The sequence below is a fragment of the Lygodium microphyllum genome, chromosome 1 (assembly GCF_053477565.2).
Source record: "Lygodium microphyllum isolate KBCC chromosome 1, Lygodium_microphyllum_v1.1.10, whole genome shotgun sequence".
Lineage (NCBI taxonomy): Eukaryota > Viridiplantae > Streptophyta > Polypodiopsida > Schizaeales > Lygodiaceae > Lygodium > Lygodium microphyllum.
In genome coordinates, this window is record NC_141135.1 from 111,967,223 (window position 1) to 111,982,555 (window position 15,333).

The 15,333-nt window shown below is 38.6% G+C and overlaps 1 protein-coding gene across 2 annotated transcripts in view; it reads right to left on the reverse strand.

The window, feature by feature from the left end:
• Positions 1-2,026: 2,026 nt before the first annotated feature.
• LOC148041560 (DEA(D/H)-box RNA helicase family protein) overlaps positions 2,027-15,333 on the reverse strand; it is a 32,681-nt gene continuing 19,374 nt past the window's right edge. Inside the window, exons 5-19 of one of the 2 annotated variants that reach the window (XM_087680732.1) lie at positions 10,197-10,275; positions 9,884-10,057; positions 6,342-6,490; positions 6,080-6,175; positions 5,677-5,779; positions 5,446-5,508; positions 4,967-5,028; positions 4,766-4,862; positions 4,571-4,689; positions 4,420-4,462; positions 4,226-4,327; positions 3,827-3,925; positions 3,654-3,725; positions 3,317-3,570; positions 2,027-3,160 (exon numbers count right to left, since the gene is read on the reverse strand). In XM_087680732.1, the coding sequence (XP_087536858.1) occupies positions 3,145-3,160; positions 3,317-3,570; positions 3,654-3,725; positions 3,827-3,925; positions 4,226-4,327; positions 4,420-4,462; positions 4,571-4,689; positions 4,766-4,862; positions 4,967-5,028; positions 5,446-5,508; positions 5,677-5,779; positions 6,080-6,175; positions 6,342-6,490; positions 9,884-10,057; positions 10,197-10,275 (1,528 nt within the window). In that variant the 3' untranslated portion in view covers positions 2,027-3,144. The remainder of the gene's footprint in view (positions 3,161-3,316; positions 3,571-3,653; positions 3,726-3,826; positions 3,926-4,225; positions 4,328-4,419; positions 4,463-4,570; positions 4,690-4,765; positions 4,863-4,966; positions 5,029-5,445; positions 5,509-5,676; positions 5,780-6,079; positions 6,176-6,341; positions 6,491-9,883; positions 10,058-10,196; positions 10,276-15,333) is intronic. The other variant, XM_087680734.1, reaches the window with a different exon arrangement.

Consider the following 15,333-nt stretch of genomic DNA (forward strand, 5'->3'; position numbering starts at 1 on the left):
ATGTATCTTTTGATAGATTCAAAATATAAAGGATAGTGAATTCCATTCTAGTACACAAGCCATAACAACTATATATGATATGCACTATTGCAAATAAAATATTTCTAACATGGGGAGAGCACAAGAGAAATTTTACCTCTTCGTCATTGAGTTAGCAATATCTCACAAAATCTATTAGAAGATGTTCCACATATTGAGGAATAATGGAACAAATATCAATTGATAGATTCAAATAGAAAGGATAGTGAATTCTATTCTGCTACATAGGTCATAGCAATGATTTATAATAATGCACTACCATGCAAGCCCAATATTCTCACTAAGGAAGAGGTTCAAGCAGCATAGCAACAAATTGAATATTTTTAACATGGAAAGAGTGCACATAGAATTTTATACCTTTGTATCTAAAGATTGAGGAATCAAACATTCAAATATGGAGTGAGGATTTGCTTATATCCAACAATAATTAAAAGGTTATTTTCAAGTTGTGTTCATTTAGCCATTGTATAGAAATGGGATGAGTAAATTTCATAAGAATTTTTTTTGTAATTGACTATATTAATATTTTACAACTTGTGGTACATGACGCTGACCTAATTGGAGGTGTTTTGATAATTGGAATCAAGGCTTGTACAAGGACTCTACTTTGGGATAGTACATCAAGCACTTCACGTTTCTAAACTTTTATCATACTTCATAACTTCTCACTAATCAATGAGGAATTTCCACTTTTTGCGACATAGATATTTGCAAGATATCTTAGAGACTATCATTTGACATATGCCTTATATAATTTTCGATAAAGTTAGTAAGCTTGGACAAAAGACAACTTCTTGAAAATTAAAAAACACTAATCGAGCAAATAGTAGAAGTAGAAGATAAAATTGATCCATCTTCAATAGGGTACAAATGGAGTAGTGAAAAAGTCATGAATTGTCACAATACTTACAAATTTTATCAAATATTTCTATAAATTTAACAAGTATTTCACTATGTGATGGAAACGCACTCTAGCTTTCTCTTTTCACAATCCTGTGTTCATTAAGCTTTAGCACAAATTTGAGGATCCAATGGTGCCCTTTTGGAGTCACTTTCAAGTAATTGAAGTGTAAGACCTCCAAGCTTTAAATTTTATTATTATTATTGTAGACAAGGTCTTCTATTACTACATAATCTGACATGAAATGGAGCTCCCAAGACCTCTTAACGCTTCTTTATTCATTTGATTTTGCATTCTTCTAAGCAATGTTGGATTTGGCAATATCAATGCATGCATGCTAGATGCCTTCATCTTTGATTGAAGAGACTTATAGATGCCACATCTAGCAATGTTGCATGTCACATAGATTGAGCTGGTTCTTTGTTATGAAGGCCTCAATCTCCTCTTATATAATCTCCTAAAAGCATTGATCCTTCATGGTCGCCTTGACAGCTTTCCTTCAAGAGGATTTTAATGTATGCAACGGATGGATGACTATCTACTTGTTTGTTAGGGTGCAAGATGTATCATTTTGCAAAATTAACCCGTTTAGTTCTTATACAACAAATGAAAATATTGCAAAATTTGAGATAAAGAAACAATAAACAATGGCCTTACTTTGCTATGTATATCCTCCTATTTATGCCACCATTTGCAACTTCATATCTTTAACATTTACATGGTCATTGCTACATTCGCAAACCCCTAACATTTTTTCCTGGAGTCTTAATGGATCCATTTGTTTCTCAAGCTTCAAGATAGTCTTCATGTTCTGTAATAGCTTGTGCTCTCATTACTTTAGTGTTTGCATGAAATAGGTACTCCCTCTCTCAAGAAAACCTTTATATGACTCGTACATATCGCTAGTTGTGTCTAGGTGTTGTGTATCCCAGGAGACCATTATACGCATCTCCAACAAAGCTAACCAGGGACATTATATCCCTAAATGGAGCCAGAGCTTAGTAGAGAAACTTTTTTAACTACAAGAGAACGTGAGATTAAGACCTGCAGAGCAGGAGGGGAAAAATGTTGACAATAATTAATAAGAAGACGCAAGAGCACAGCGAGAAAATGTTGACATTTTGAAAACGTAATGACGGAGGCCAATATTTGAAGACTGACACGACTCGTACTTGTTATCATATTGTGTGTTAAGTGACACTAATCTCGGACTAGAGCTTTCCCAATAAGCCCATCCCCCATCCTCGAACTTCAAAAGCCTGATCAAGTCTCTGTGCAGGCTCACCATAATGGGTGACCAGTGGTATTTGGTAAGCAATGGGTGACCGGTCCATTAAATAATGAGCATTTCTTCTAATTCGCACCATGTCATAACAAAGCAATATTTTGTGGAGTCCTCACCCCTTCTGAATAAGGTAGGTACACCAGCCCATAAATAATGGGCAATTTGTCATCAATTCCCACACCATGGCATGTCCCATCATACAAATGATTAAAAGGTACTAGTGACCAGCATGCAGATTGTTGCAGATAAATTTAGCTCCTCCAAGAAATAGGTGCAGATTGTTGCAGATAAATTTAGCTCCTCCAAGAAATAGGTTGTAGAGTACAAAATATGTCACAATCAACGCTCGGTCCTGAATTTGGCACTATTGGGAGAGCTGTCCCCATAGTCTTACATTGTTTGAAGTATCAGGACAAACAAATGTGCCTGTCCAAAAGTAAGGACAAAGCCAACCTTGAGCTACAAACAAAATTTCAGAACCAACTGAAGGAAACTCTAGAAGTCCTGAAATCTTGCGAGGTCGTTACAACCAGAAGTTGGAGAAGAAGTCTGTTCCACCCGCCCCCCCCCATCCAGAGAACAAGAAAGCTCCTCAACCCTGACTACAAGGCTGGAGAAGGTCAGAAGAAGCCCCTCAGCTGAGAGTCACTTGGAATACCCTTTTTCGCCATTCACCTTGAAGCATAGTGAACTTGAGCACCAGTATGAGATTTCCAAAGACAGCTAGATATTTTCTGAAGCACCAAAATGAATACAGCTGCTGAGGAGGTTGCAAAGGTTGGTCTCCAATGATCTCTGACATGTGAGCTGCACATCCCAAAGGATTCACCTTCATTGATTCACTATGCATCAAGCCACTATTTGAACAGGCCATCTATCTGCTTCGGTTCTGCTTCTCCAGCACTCACAGTAGTAAACGTTATCTTCGTTTGTACCTGAAATATATCAAGAGTTGGATCCTCCAAAGCAAATCCAGAATAGTGAATCACAGAAACGTTCTAGAAACAAAATGTGTACTGACAGCTTTTTAGTGAAGGCTTCCAAAAACCTACGACTGTAATATCTATGATCAACAGAGCAGTTTTTAGTACCTTTTTTTGCTTTTAAAAGACCGCTTGGAGCTATTTTTATGAATATGATCATTCTTCTTTTGTCTAACAAAATCAACTCCAAATAACTCCTTCATTTCACTGCTTCTGGTTGGGACCCTTTTAGGCTTGAGATCCTTGTGCAATTTCTTTTTGGACCCCCTTTTTTCTAAAGCTTTGACAGCTTTTGCTTTCTTATAAGCCAACTCTGCTATTGTAGTACTTTTCTTTTTGCTTAACATCCCTTGACCATTTGCCTGACAAAACAAAATGATAAATTAGCATATTGAAAGCTAGATATAATTCACAAATCCCATTGCTCAAGTATGATGATACATACGGCATCATCACCCTCATCCATAGCTTCTCTAGCAGCCTCCAGCCTCCGCCGTTTCTTGCGTGTCAAATTCTCCTACAGATGAGAGCAACATTTAGTGTCACTCCCCTTTGGAATAACAGAGTCCATTTATGGACCAAAGAAAAGACTAGTAATAAGAAACCACACAGTTAGACCTGTTTTGAGATTCTCTTTTTCTTCTCATTGTTGCTATCCTTCCCAATGCTGGACAATTTCTGACTTGTAGCATCGTGACTACTACTGCTCTTCAGATTCTGCAAACATACTAAACAGTTTCATTGTCCTGGCAAATAAACTTGGTTTTCTAGTCACTAAAGTGCACTCTCTTCAACACTCAAAACAGAAACTGCATTCCTGATCATGTGCACAAGGAACCAAGTTACATGCATCTTGTGCAGTCCTGTCACTATGAAGAACACCAGCTGAAAGGACCACAGGCACACTGTGGAGTCGTGAGAGAGACAGAGAAGTTTATATGAATGTGCACATGTTAATAGGGCAAGTATTTGTGCGCATTAAACTTGCATTAAAAGGGTCATGTGAAAAGAAAAAACCTTTGCAGCATTGGCAATCTGCCTTTTTTCCTTCGTGGTTTGAAACCAGGTCCTTTTAGGCCTTGCGTAAATCTCAGATTCATATTCCATCAAATTTTGAGCCTACACGTAAAATTTAGAGACATAAAATTTAGAAGTGAAATTCATAGAGCCTGGTGTGTTGATGCAGAAACACTCGAGCAGTAGATTTTCACCTTGTTTGCTTCCATTTCAGCTTTCCTCATTGCCCTTTCAATTCTAGTACAAGTAGAACATGATAGTCAGACTCACAATAATCTCGTATTCCAGTACCCAGCGCATCACACTGACAGCATCAAATGTGAGACTCTTGACCTAGTCACTGACCTTTCCTCTTGAAGAATTTCACGAACAGAGTTCTCCATCTCTTGGATCTTTTCATGCCATTCAATTATTTTCTTTGATGGCAATATTCTGTTACTCAACTTTGATCCAGCCCTCTTAGTCTGCCCATACAATTGAGAGGTGTCAAATTTGGAAGAGTTCACATGCATTGAAACAATAGAGTTGTCTAACACTCACAATCAATTTCAACAAAGAACGATCCTTTTCAGAAGCAAATGTAATGGCACAACCCTCCAAGCCTGCCCTTGCTGTTCGCCCCACTCTGTGCACATAGCTGCACCCACAAAAGTGTCCAGTGAACCAAGTTTCTTCAGCAATTTTTTCTATTGGACACATTCAAGTTTAAGCAAATCCCTTGAAAGTTCAGCCTCAACTTACGTGGTAATATTAGAGGGACACTCAAAATTTATCACAGTGGCAACACCAATGATATCCAAACCCTGGAATAAGAAATCAAAAATGAGTTTCTTAAAAGCCTCATTTTGAACAATCAATGTGTATCAGAGTATAGAAGCCAAAGACCATGTTTCACAAGATGTCTAAAACCCATTCCACAATAAAGAAAAACACCTGCACTCCTCCACAAAAACAGGAGTCGACTTAGAGACCTCTACCCCCCCAAACCCCCAACTCTATTGGTCGCCCAATCCAATCCCTCTTTCAACCTCACCTGTCTCCTCTTCCGCACCTGAACTATTACAGACCTTTTCAGGACTATCTTTTGCAACATAAGAGGAGGTGGCAGTACTGGTGGTGGTGGAACATGACAACAACGAAAATAGAACATACAAGGCCTTGCCTCAAAAAAGAATGAACAGAACACACTTTAAACATATGAATCTACTTATCAATCTTACACGAGCTGCAACATCAGTTGCAATTAAAAAATCGACCTCCATTTTCCTGAACAGCTCCAGTGCCTGTGTACCCAAGAACAGATAAATCTTGTAGCTGTAAACATGCCATCAATTTAGTGTACATGCACGTTGTGCAAAAGGTATATGAGAAAAGTATGCTAGCTGACACAACCCTCCACACATGAGAACCAATGAGTTGAAAATGTCAAAAAGTGGTGTTCAGGTGCACACTTCAAGGCGTTGTGCTTGTGTCAGATTGCCGTGCAGCTCTGCAGCCTTCAAGTCAAACAGACCAAAGAGAATCTTAAGCCTGTGTGCTTCAATCTTCGTGCCACTGCATGACCCAGTCAAGAGAGAAACAGATTATGTTATTTACTTCAGTCTGATATCAGAAGTATAGCTTAAAAAGTCGAAAAAGTGGTAATGCTGAAACCAACACCATTGTTTGTTCCTTCATTTGTGTCTTCATGATCAATAAAAACCATGCTAATAAATGTATTGTTTAACCTATATGCAAAGTTTACAACAAGGAAATGCAGACCCTGCCATAACTCTTAACTGAATCATGTCAAGGTTCGACCATCAGTGCGATTATCACATCAAGAACAACCTACCAAAGCAGAGATTTTGTTACCTGAAAATTATGACTTTGCTCGTGAATGTTCGGGAACATAATGCTAAGAGCACAGCCTCCTTGTTACCCTCATGCTGCGGCTTTATCTTTACCACCCTTTTTGTACACAACACACAGAATTAAAAAATGTATAGAATACCCTTGAACTCATAATGTAGCACTTCCAAAACAACCTTATTAGATGACAAAATGACACAATAACAATGGGATTCAAAAGCATTAACCTTTCATGAACCACCAGCTGCAAAGAGTTTGAACTTACTGCTCCAAAAGTGTTGCAGGTCGCTGGGTGGATGGATCAGCTGAAAGTCGCACAGGATTCAGTAAAGACAGCTTAACCAGTTCATTGACTTCCTCTGTCATTGTAGCAGAAAACAGCATTGTTTGCCTTTTCTTGGGGCATAACCGTACCTACAAAAATGAAATATGTATGCCATAATCAGAAATCACAAGGGCATATCAAAAAGGACTTATCTAGTTAACAGTTTTGAATCCAGCATTCTTTGATTAAAGCATAAATTGTGTTGCCTTTTCTGCTTGCAGAAAACTAAAAAGCACTCAATTTTCCTGACTAGGTTACACCTACCAGACGCAATTGCAGTGGTAGCATTATAAAAACACACCAGCAAAAGCACAAACTCGAAAATGATCGAGAACGAATTCTTTTGCGATGCACCAAAGAAAACAGAATATGCCTTGGTATCATCATCTGTTCCGGTCAAGGACTGCTTCCTCATAGTTGTTTTTATCTCAACCATCTGAGATATGAGAGGGCTTCCAGGAACACAAGGCTGATCCTGAAGGCTGAAACAATGTACCAAAGTCACTTCTACACAAACCAAGCATTCACAAAAGCACCATCAAGACTTTATTGTCTTGAATTTTATGATCAAGAACATGCTGAAATTTCCTTATCCATGCTCCTTCAACGAGTGATCCCTTTATGGCACATGTTCCTTCAATGTCACATATTTCAGAGTTGCTGATTTTTATTGCACATATTGAATATTATTGGGATCAATGTTGTCCAAATTGCAGCATTACAGCATTGTTTCTAGCAACCACCTGTTGTCATTTATGTTTGAGTTCTTCGCCCACCTTTGGCTCCCCAATTTGCCACCATTGAGAGGGGCATACTTCCATCACCAACAAAGCATTGAGTTGCCCAATCAAGTATCATCGTTGACAACCCTTTGTGAATCATTGGCAAGCAAAGAAGAGTGTTTCAGCCGCCCAATCAAGTATCATCATTGACAACCCTTTTGTGAATCATTGGCAAGCAACGAAGATTGTTTTCACTTACCTCAAGGACACCAAGCATTTAAGCCTTTTCTTCAAGGCTGTGTCTTCACTTATGCATGGATTCATGGATTATGATTGGACTGTCTATTTAGAAGACACTTTGATATATCCTTTTATGAAGGTGGTTCCTTCATCAAAGTTTCGAGCTATTCGGCTATTTGTACACATGATACCTTGTAAACCATGACTTATCATTCATTGTATTGTCATAGGTTGCTATATCCATCGGGATGAACACATGCAACCATAACCACATATATCTTTTTTTTTAGATTTTGTTTTTGTTCCTAGATCAATCCACCCATTTTATGGAGAGAGGTTTGTAGGTATCTCATGGGCTATGCATTAATGCCCTTTGATCCATGATCTAGGCTCCCTAGGCATTTAAAATATCATTAAATGCAATTGTTGCCCCTAGTGTCCTAGGCACTAAGTTACACGAGGGTTAGGGTTTCATTAAGGGTTTCCTATGACAGTTAAGCCATTAGGGTTTCATTTCATTATAAAAAGACACTTTGTGCATTTGTGCATCATTAGGACATAAGTGTGGCATTTTCATTGTGATTGCCCTAAGTGTCGTATTCTCTCTCACTCATTAATACATCACTTCTCATTTGTGATCAAGTGTTGTTATCATTGATTAATTATTTCATTATCATCCACTCTTCATTAAATTAATTCTGCAATTACTCCACACCTGAGCCAATAGGCATAATAAGCCGTCTATTACCTATTTGTGCAAGTATCTTGAGATTGAGCAAATGACCAAAGGTGATTCAATTGATGCATAAATTACTCAGAATAAATAATCCCAAAGCTGTTTTGCAACCAAGATGTCTCCCATTATGTACATCCACACAAGATAGTTGGTTCTATCAAACTTATCATCATTATCAAACATGTTTCGCAAGTCATTCTTAGCTACCATTGTGTGTTCTCTATATCAAGTATTTTAAACCATTTGTTGTCCAAAGTACAAATGTAGGTGCAATACAAAAGGAAAGCAAGGAGGAACTCAAAAACTTCCAATTTATGGCTTGAAAGTTGATGATGAAGTTGAATGTCATTTTGAGCTACCATTGCTTGTTATATATAGCCAGTATTTTTGACCAGTTGTCGTCCAAAGTACAAATGTAGGTGCAACACAAAAGAAAAGCAAGGAGAAACTCAAAAACTTTCGATTTATGACTCAACTGTTGACACAAAACTGAATGTCGACAAGGAGGCTGAAAATTTAAGCAAAACTGGTTCCACTGTTCTTGAATGTCCAATAAGATTACAAATTGGGCCTCAATGTCAATGAATTTGGGCTAGCTGCAAATTTCAAAAAGCCCCAAATTTTTGTGGTAAAATTTGGTGAAATTGTGGTTCAAAATAAAAAAGTCACAAATCACACGAGGTGAATTTCTCCAATTTGATGATGAATTTTGTAAATTGATTGAAATCCTCAAATTGAAGGATAAATTTTGGCCGGCTGGAGTCAATTTGGCCAAATCCCCCAATTTTACCCTAGATTGTGGTTAGGTGGGGGTGTTGATGGAAATAGACACCTATAGAAGTCAAAGGTTGGGTTCAGGTTGCAAATGTGGCTTCTCAGGATGGAGTGGCTGAGTAACACAACCCAATTGTAGCAAACATCATGCAGGGCAGGTGACATGGATGCAGGCAGCACCATGCAGATACAGTGTGACAACAGAATCCAATATTTGGTTGGGGAGGCAAAACAAGGGGGTACAAGATTTCATCACAGGTTTTTGGGAGCCTCTACACAGGAGAGCAGACAGCACCAAATCATGAGCAGGCAGACAGGTGACCTGTGAGGAGGAGGCAGAAGCAACCTATCAGACAGGAGATTCCATGCAGCTAGACAATGCTGAAGGTGCTGCAACGCAGACTTCTGCAGCAGGTCGGGCAAGATGCAAGCAGAAGGGCCGAGCTGAGACTCAATGGCAGCTGTGGCAGCAGCAGCTCATGAGCTGAGTGGTGGCGGAGAAGGTAGCTTTGATACCACTGTTAGGTCAATGGACAGCTGCATGCACAACCACACACAGACACTCAGTAAGCAGTGAATAGCAAGAGAGGAGAAAATTGCTGCAATGTCACATCCAATAATGTGTGAATGATAGAATCAACGAACAATCCCTAAGGTACTATAGTACCAAGGTGGGTGTTCACAAGGGGAAAAAAAAAACCTTCTCCAGCTAGAAGGTAAAAAGTGCCTATGGATAAGGGAGCATTCACACCAGAACAACAGAGGAACACTTTTCCTATCTTTCTTGCCTGTTTTAGAGGATGATTGCAAGAGAAACGCAATACAACAAAGACCAACATACAAAAACCAAATCAGCAATGTGACTGCTTAACATGCAATGTTATAAAAGTTCAATACAAATCTGCACACATGCCCACAACTGCAAGTATTTCAGATTAGAACACAAACACATCATCAATCCAAAGTAAACAACTGATCTGTTTTACTGTGTCAACTTTCAAATAGTATACCAGCTCATGAACTTCATTACGGAACCCAAGCTCGAGAAGTCGATCTGCTTCGTCTAGCACTAAAATAGCCAAGTCCTCCAAGCCAACTGACTGGCTGTTATGTAAGTGATCAATCATGCGCCCTGGTGTAGCTATGACAATGTCTGGATGTGACCGTAGTGCAACCTCTTGAGCCTAATTTCCTCCCCCAAAAGACAAGACAGTCTTAGGAAAATTAGGCAGACTTTTACTTAGCACGACAAATACCTAGGGTTAAAAAAGAACTATCAACACTACATTGCATTCATAACAGCATAAATAGATCAGCGCAAACCTTACTAGAAAGACCTCCCACAACAAGACAACTTCGTATATCAGTGAATTGTGCCAGTTTCTCAATCATACTGTGAAGTCTGTTCACAAAAAAAAAGTCTAACGTGAGAATGCATAGAAGGTCAAAATCTGCAGCTAGATCAGCTACCTGCAAATAACTTACTGGAACCAAAATGAAATTTCAAGCAACACACATGGAGGGTGTGGACCAACTATCAAGCAACTTATAAAAGGCATACAATTATATTGCATACTTAAGTTGCTACAAGCATTTGTGTATTGGGTCTGGATTAAAAATGCAATGAAGAAACCATATATATTAAAGCTGAAGAGAAATAGGAATATTTTTACAATACACATCATCTTTGGCCAAAAAGAAAAAATAATATGATGCCCTTCATGCTCTAAGACTAAAAACATAGTTTTTGTAATGGACACTTGGCCCTTGGTTCATATGCAAGTTGGTACAGCCCCTGGTTCCGTGAAGTTTAGAAGATTCCAAAACATTCTAGAAGATGTTTGCATCATTGCTTATGTTATTTACTAGTGCAGTGAGTACCATTTTGATAGCTGTGGATTTGTACAATTGTGATTGACTATCTACTAGAGTAATAACTAACATCTTGGAAAAATATACATTGCCTGAACATGGAGTAACAACAGTGTGCTTGGTTACTTGGAAACATATATGGATAATTGTACATTGGCAAAACATGAAGTAGCAACAAAGTGCTTAGTTACTTCGAAACATGTATGAACGATTATACATTGACAATAAGTGCAATAATAGTATCGAGAGATTTGTCATGCATCATTGCTTATGTTATTTACTAGTGCGGTGAGTACCATTTTGATAGCTGCGGATTTGTACAATTGTGATTGACTATCTACTAGAGTAATAACTAACATCTTGGAAAAATATACATTGCCTGAACATGGAGTAACAACAGTGTGCTTGGTTACTTGGAAACATACATGGATAATTGTACATTGGCAAAACATGAAGTAACAACAAAGTGCTTAGTTACTTCGAAACATATATGAACGATTGTACATTGACAATAAGTGCAATAATAGTTCGAGAGATTTGTCATGTCTCACCTAAAACCACCAAGGTTTTGGCGAGAAGAGTTTACCAAAGAAAAGTAAGAGAATTAAACTCAAAGAAAACCTAGATTCCCAACCTTGACAATAGTCTCTATAGTCACAAGCCCAATGATTGCATATATAATGGCTCCTAGATATCATACTTGAAGCCTCCTCATCATTGTAGTGCATCATCTATCTCACTTCCCTTCATGTATTGCTGCAAACTACTGCTTTTTCAACTATATCAACTGGATTTCCATCATCGACAATGACATTTTCTGTTTCAACACATTCAATTACGGCACCAACATCATCTTCATGGACTGCTTGAACACCCTGTAAACCATGCTCTTCTTCACCTTACATCATAACATGTGTAGGCTCTCCAACAAACTACCTCTTTCTCTTGATAATATCAATGATTACCTCATGGAACTCTCTCTTGACAATGCCAAGAACCTCACCTAGAGTAATTTCAACTTTGCTATTCAAGATGCGCTCCTCAAGAACCTTTTTCAAATCCATTGCAATTTCAATGTCTAATTGCAATTTGTATCCCAAGTGTTTCCCCTTAAGCTTTGCATGCTCCTACTTTCTCTCTTTTGCAACATCTTACATTATATATTTAGGCATAGGTGTCATGAGGACATGTATTTTTGAAACCTCACTTAACATGTGAATTAATTTTTAATCACATGATTAGGCAAATGTTACACATGTAAGGTGCAACTCGGGTTAAAGTAAATTTACGAGCCCGGGACCCGAAGAAACCACACGATGTCAAAGGCAAAAGTTGCTATAAGTTATGCCACACGAGTACTTAGTGGTATTTGGTGCCAGTTGTTGGCCTAGGTCATCCATTTGGCCATAAGTGTCAATTGGTGACACTAGAGAAGTGGCATTTAATGGTACCTAACGCCAATCTAATGATCAAAGATGGCGCAAAAACACTCGGGAATGGAATTTTACTTAGCCAATTTAATTATTGGCCAGTCAGATTATTTTTCAAAGCACCAAAATAATTATCAGATTAATTTTCAATATTTAAAGGCTAAAAATTAATATTTAATTATGAAAAATACTGGAAAAACCATTTGGAAAGGCTACACTTGTCAAAAATGCCCATGCAAGACTAAAAAACGTCTTTAGAGGTTGGAGAGAGGCATTTTTAGTATATTCAACCTGCAAGAGAGAGGGAGGAGATACTGCTGGTCTAATTTGCAGCCACTGGAGAACCTTCTAAGGCAGCCAAGGGCACGAGAAGACCAATCAACAAGTGACAACATCTACAAGCTGTTGAGACAAGGCAGCAACAATAAATGACTGATTTTCTTCAGTTCTTTGCATCTACAAGCTGTAATGGCAAGACAACAACTGCATTTGACTAATTTTCAATCATTCTTCGCGACAAAACTCTGAATTTTCTCTCTCTACAGCTTTCTCTCTCATCTCCCAACCATTTTACAACCTTGCTCTGAAGATCTCAACATTTGGACCCTTGGACGATAAGAAATTGCAAATTTCTCTGCTATAAACTCTAATTTACAACAAAAATTAAGGTTTAGCAACAACCTCAAGAAGTATGCCAAAAATTGGAGGCTCCAAGACTTGGATTTTTCAGAGCTGAAGGTGAATTTCAGCTAAATTCAAGTGGAGGACTAGCCAGCCATTGAATTTGGGGCATTTCCATCGTCCATGAAGTGGGTAAAGGCCAATTAAGTGCCTGAATCAAGGGGCAAAATAGATTGAAGACTTGCTAGTCACTTTGGACAACAAGGGGAGTTAAAATATTGAAAGGGATTGGGAGAATCGCATTGTAAATCAACTTCTTCTTCAATAAAGCTAAAGAAATATCGAAAGGGGCGCCAATTTTGGGACCAATCAAGTGTGCATTGTGCAAAATCAGTAGGTTAATTTGAATTTTCAAATTTGCATTAATTGTTTGCTGCTATAATTAAGTTGTAATCACGGATTTACCACCCTATCCGAGGAGGAAGGCTGGTTACAATAGGCCTCAAAGGAGTAAAAGAGGTGGCTCATTTGAATTACTCTTAGATATACCGAGATTGCCATCATCCCTTTTTCTCTTCTCCTCCACAATAACCTCTATATTCTATGATCTAACAAGATACACAAAAACTGAAAAAGAGTCTACCGATTCATCCCAACCTGTCATCTTACAAATCCTCTACCCTACATCATTTAGTTCAGCCCTAGCGTTTTTTGCCCTTCTTTATTGCATGCATAGCATGAGACCAAGATTCCGCTTTCTTACCAGATACAACAACACAACTACGATTTTTCTCAATTTGAAGACCAAAAGTAGCAACTTCTGCTGCAACATAAACATTCCATACAACCATACCATCCACCAACTTCTACATCCCCTACTTTCCAAAATTTGATATAAGTGAAAGACCAATCTTACCATCTTCAAAGAAAATCAAGTTCCTTTCCAATGCATCCTTGTAGTTCTCCCAGTCCCTACACTCATGTTCTATACTATCACACCAAATACGTCGACACGCAAATCCTTTCCACATCAAGGCTCTTGGTGCTTCAGACCAACCTGTTTCTTCTATCCTTGCAAATTTCAATTATAGGTCACACATGCCCTCAACCAATTCATCCATTAATCCTCTTTAACTGGAGCAACTATAAAAGCAAGTTGCTTTCATGCATGCTCTATAACCTTACTAGTGGCCAAAGGCATACACCCAATATGCATCCTAGCCCATCTTCTCTATCTCTTGACCAACATAGATGTTGAGCTAAGAAATGCATTCTATGCTGATTAGCCACTCAAACAGCCCCAAAACAAGCTTAGTTAATGAAAAACCCTAAAATCAGAAGTGGTTCGAGAGAGTTCAATGAAACCCTAATTTGAGAGGGTCCATCCTCATCTATAAATAGACAGGCTGTCCCCATTCAGTCCCATCTCTTCCGTGCAAGTTTCTCACCCTTGTGTGTAAATCTCAACCATTAATCTCCTCTACATTCGCCTCAGTCTCCTCACACTCTGGTGATCAGCATTTGGTGTTTCTCTCATTTTGTCACTCCAACTGGTGGTCACAGCACTTGGGATCCATCTCCAATGGACGTCTCTCTGCAACACACTACTCTCTCCTTGGGCACACTGCATACTCATTCATTTACAGCATTCATTCACTTCAGAGTTGTGTTCTTTCTATCCTTTCTTATGTTTATGTTTGAGTTTTGAGTTTTGTATTTAGGGTTTGAGTTACGCTTTCTATGTCTATGTTTGTCTCATTGTGTTTCTATTGTGATCATACACTCTGCGTTTCCTTGGTGCAAACCCTAACAATGCCTCCACTCTCTTCTTCACACGGTATCAAAGTTGGTGCTCTTATAAAGAGTGTCATGCAGATATTGTGGAGTGCTAGTCTTAGAAAGAGACACACAATACAACTCATATCCAAATCATAATGTCACAGACACCTTCTTGTGACTCCATGATGTCTTATCAAGCTTCTCCATCACTAGAGGCCTTGAGAAGGCATTATGGACTCAGCAAGGAAGACGACACTCCATATTCACCCTCACCATCACCCTATATGTTTACAACCATGCCAAATATTGGAGATTTCATTAACCTCACAAAGGAGGAGCTTGAGGAGTACCTACGCAACAAGTATGGACCAGAAGACATCCCTTCTTCCAATTTTCCTAATTCTTCCGGACCGGTTGGCAAGACTGGCCACCTTTCTAATCATGGAGGCAATATGAGAAACGATTGGCAATCCATCTTCATCATCTTTGCCAAGCCCTTGTCAAGTTCGTAAAATCCTTTTGAGTCGTTCGAATCAAAACCCTTTCCTATTTTGCCTTTTGGTTTGCAAGATCCGAAAGGTTAAATGTATATAAATCTTAATAGAGGGAGCTCAAGAAACAGACATTCATCATATCAAGTATACCTACATCTTCTATTTCATTTGCGCAAGACAATTACTCTTCTTCTTTTCCTCCCATCCCACCCTCTTCTCTTGAAGCCATATCACACTCATTTCAAAACCTTGGCTTACATTCCA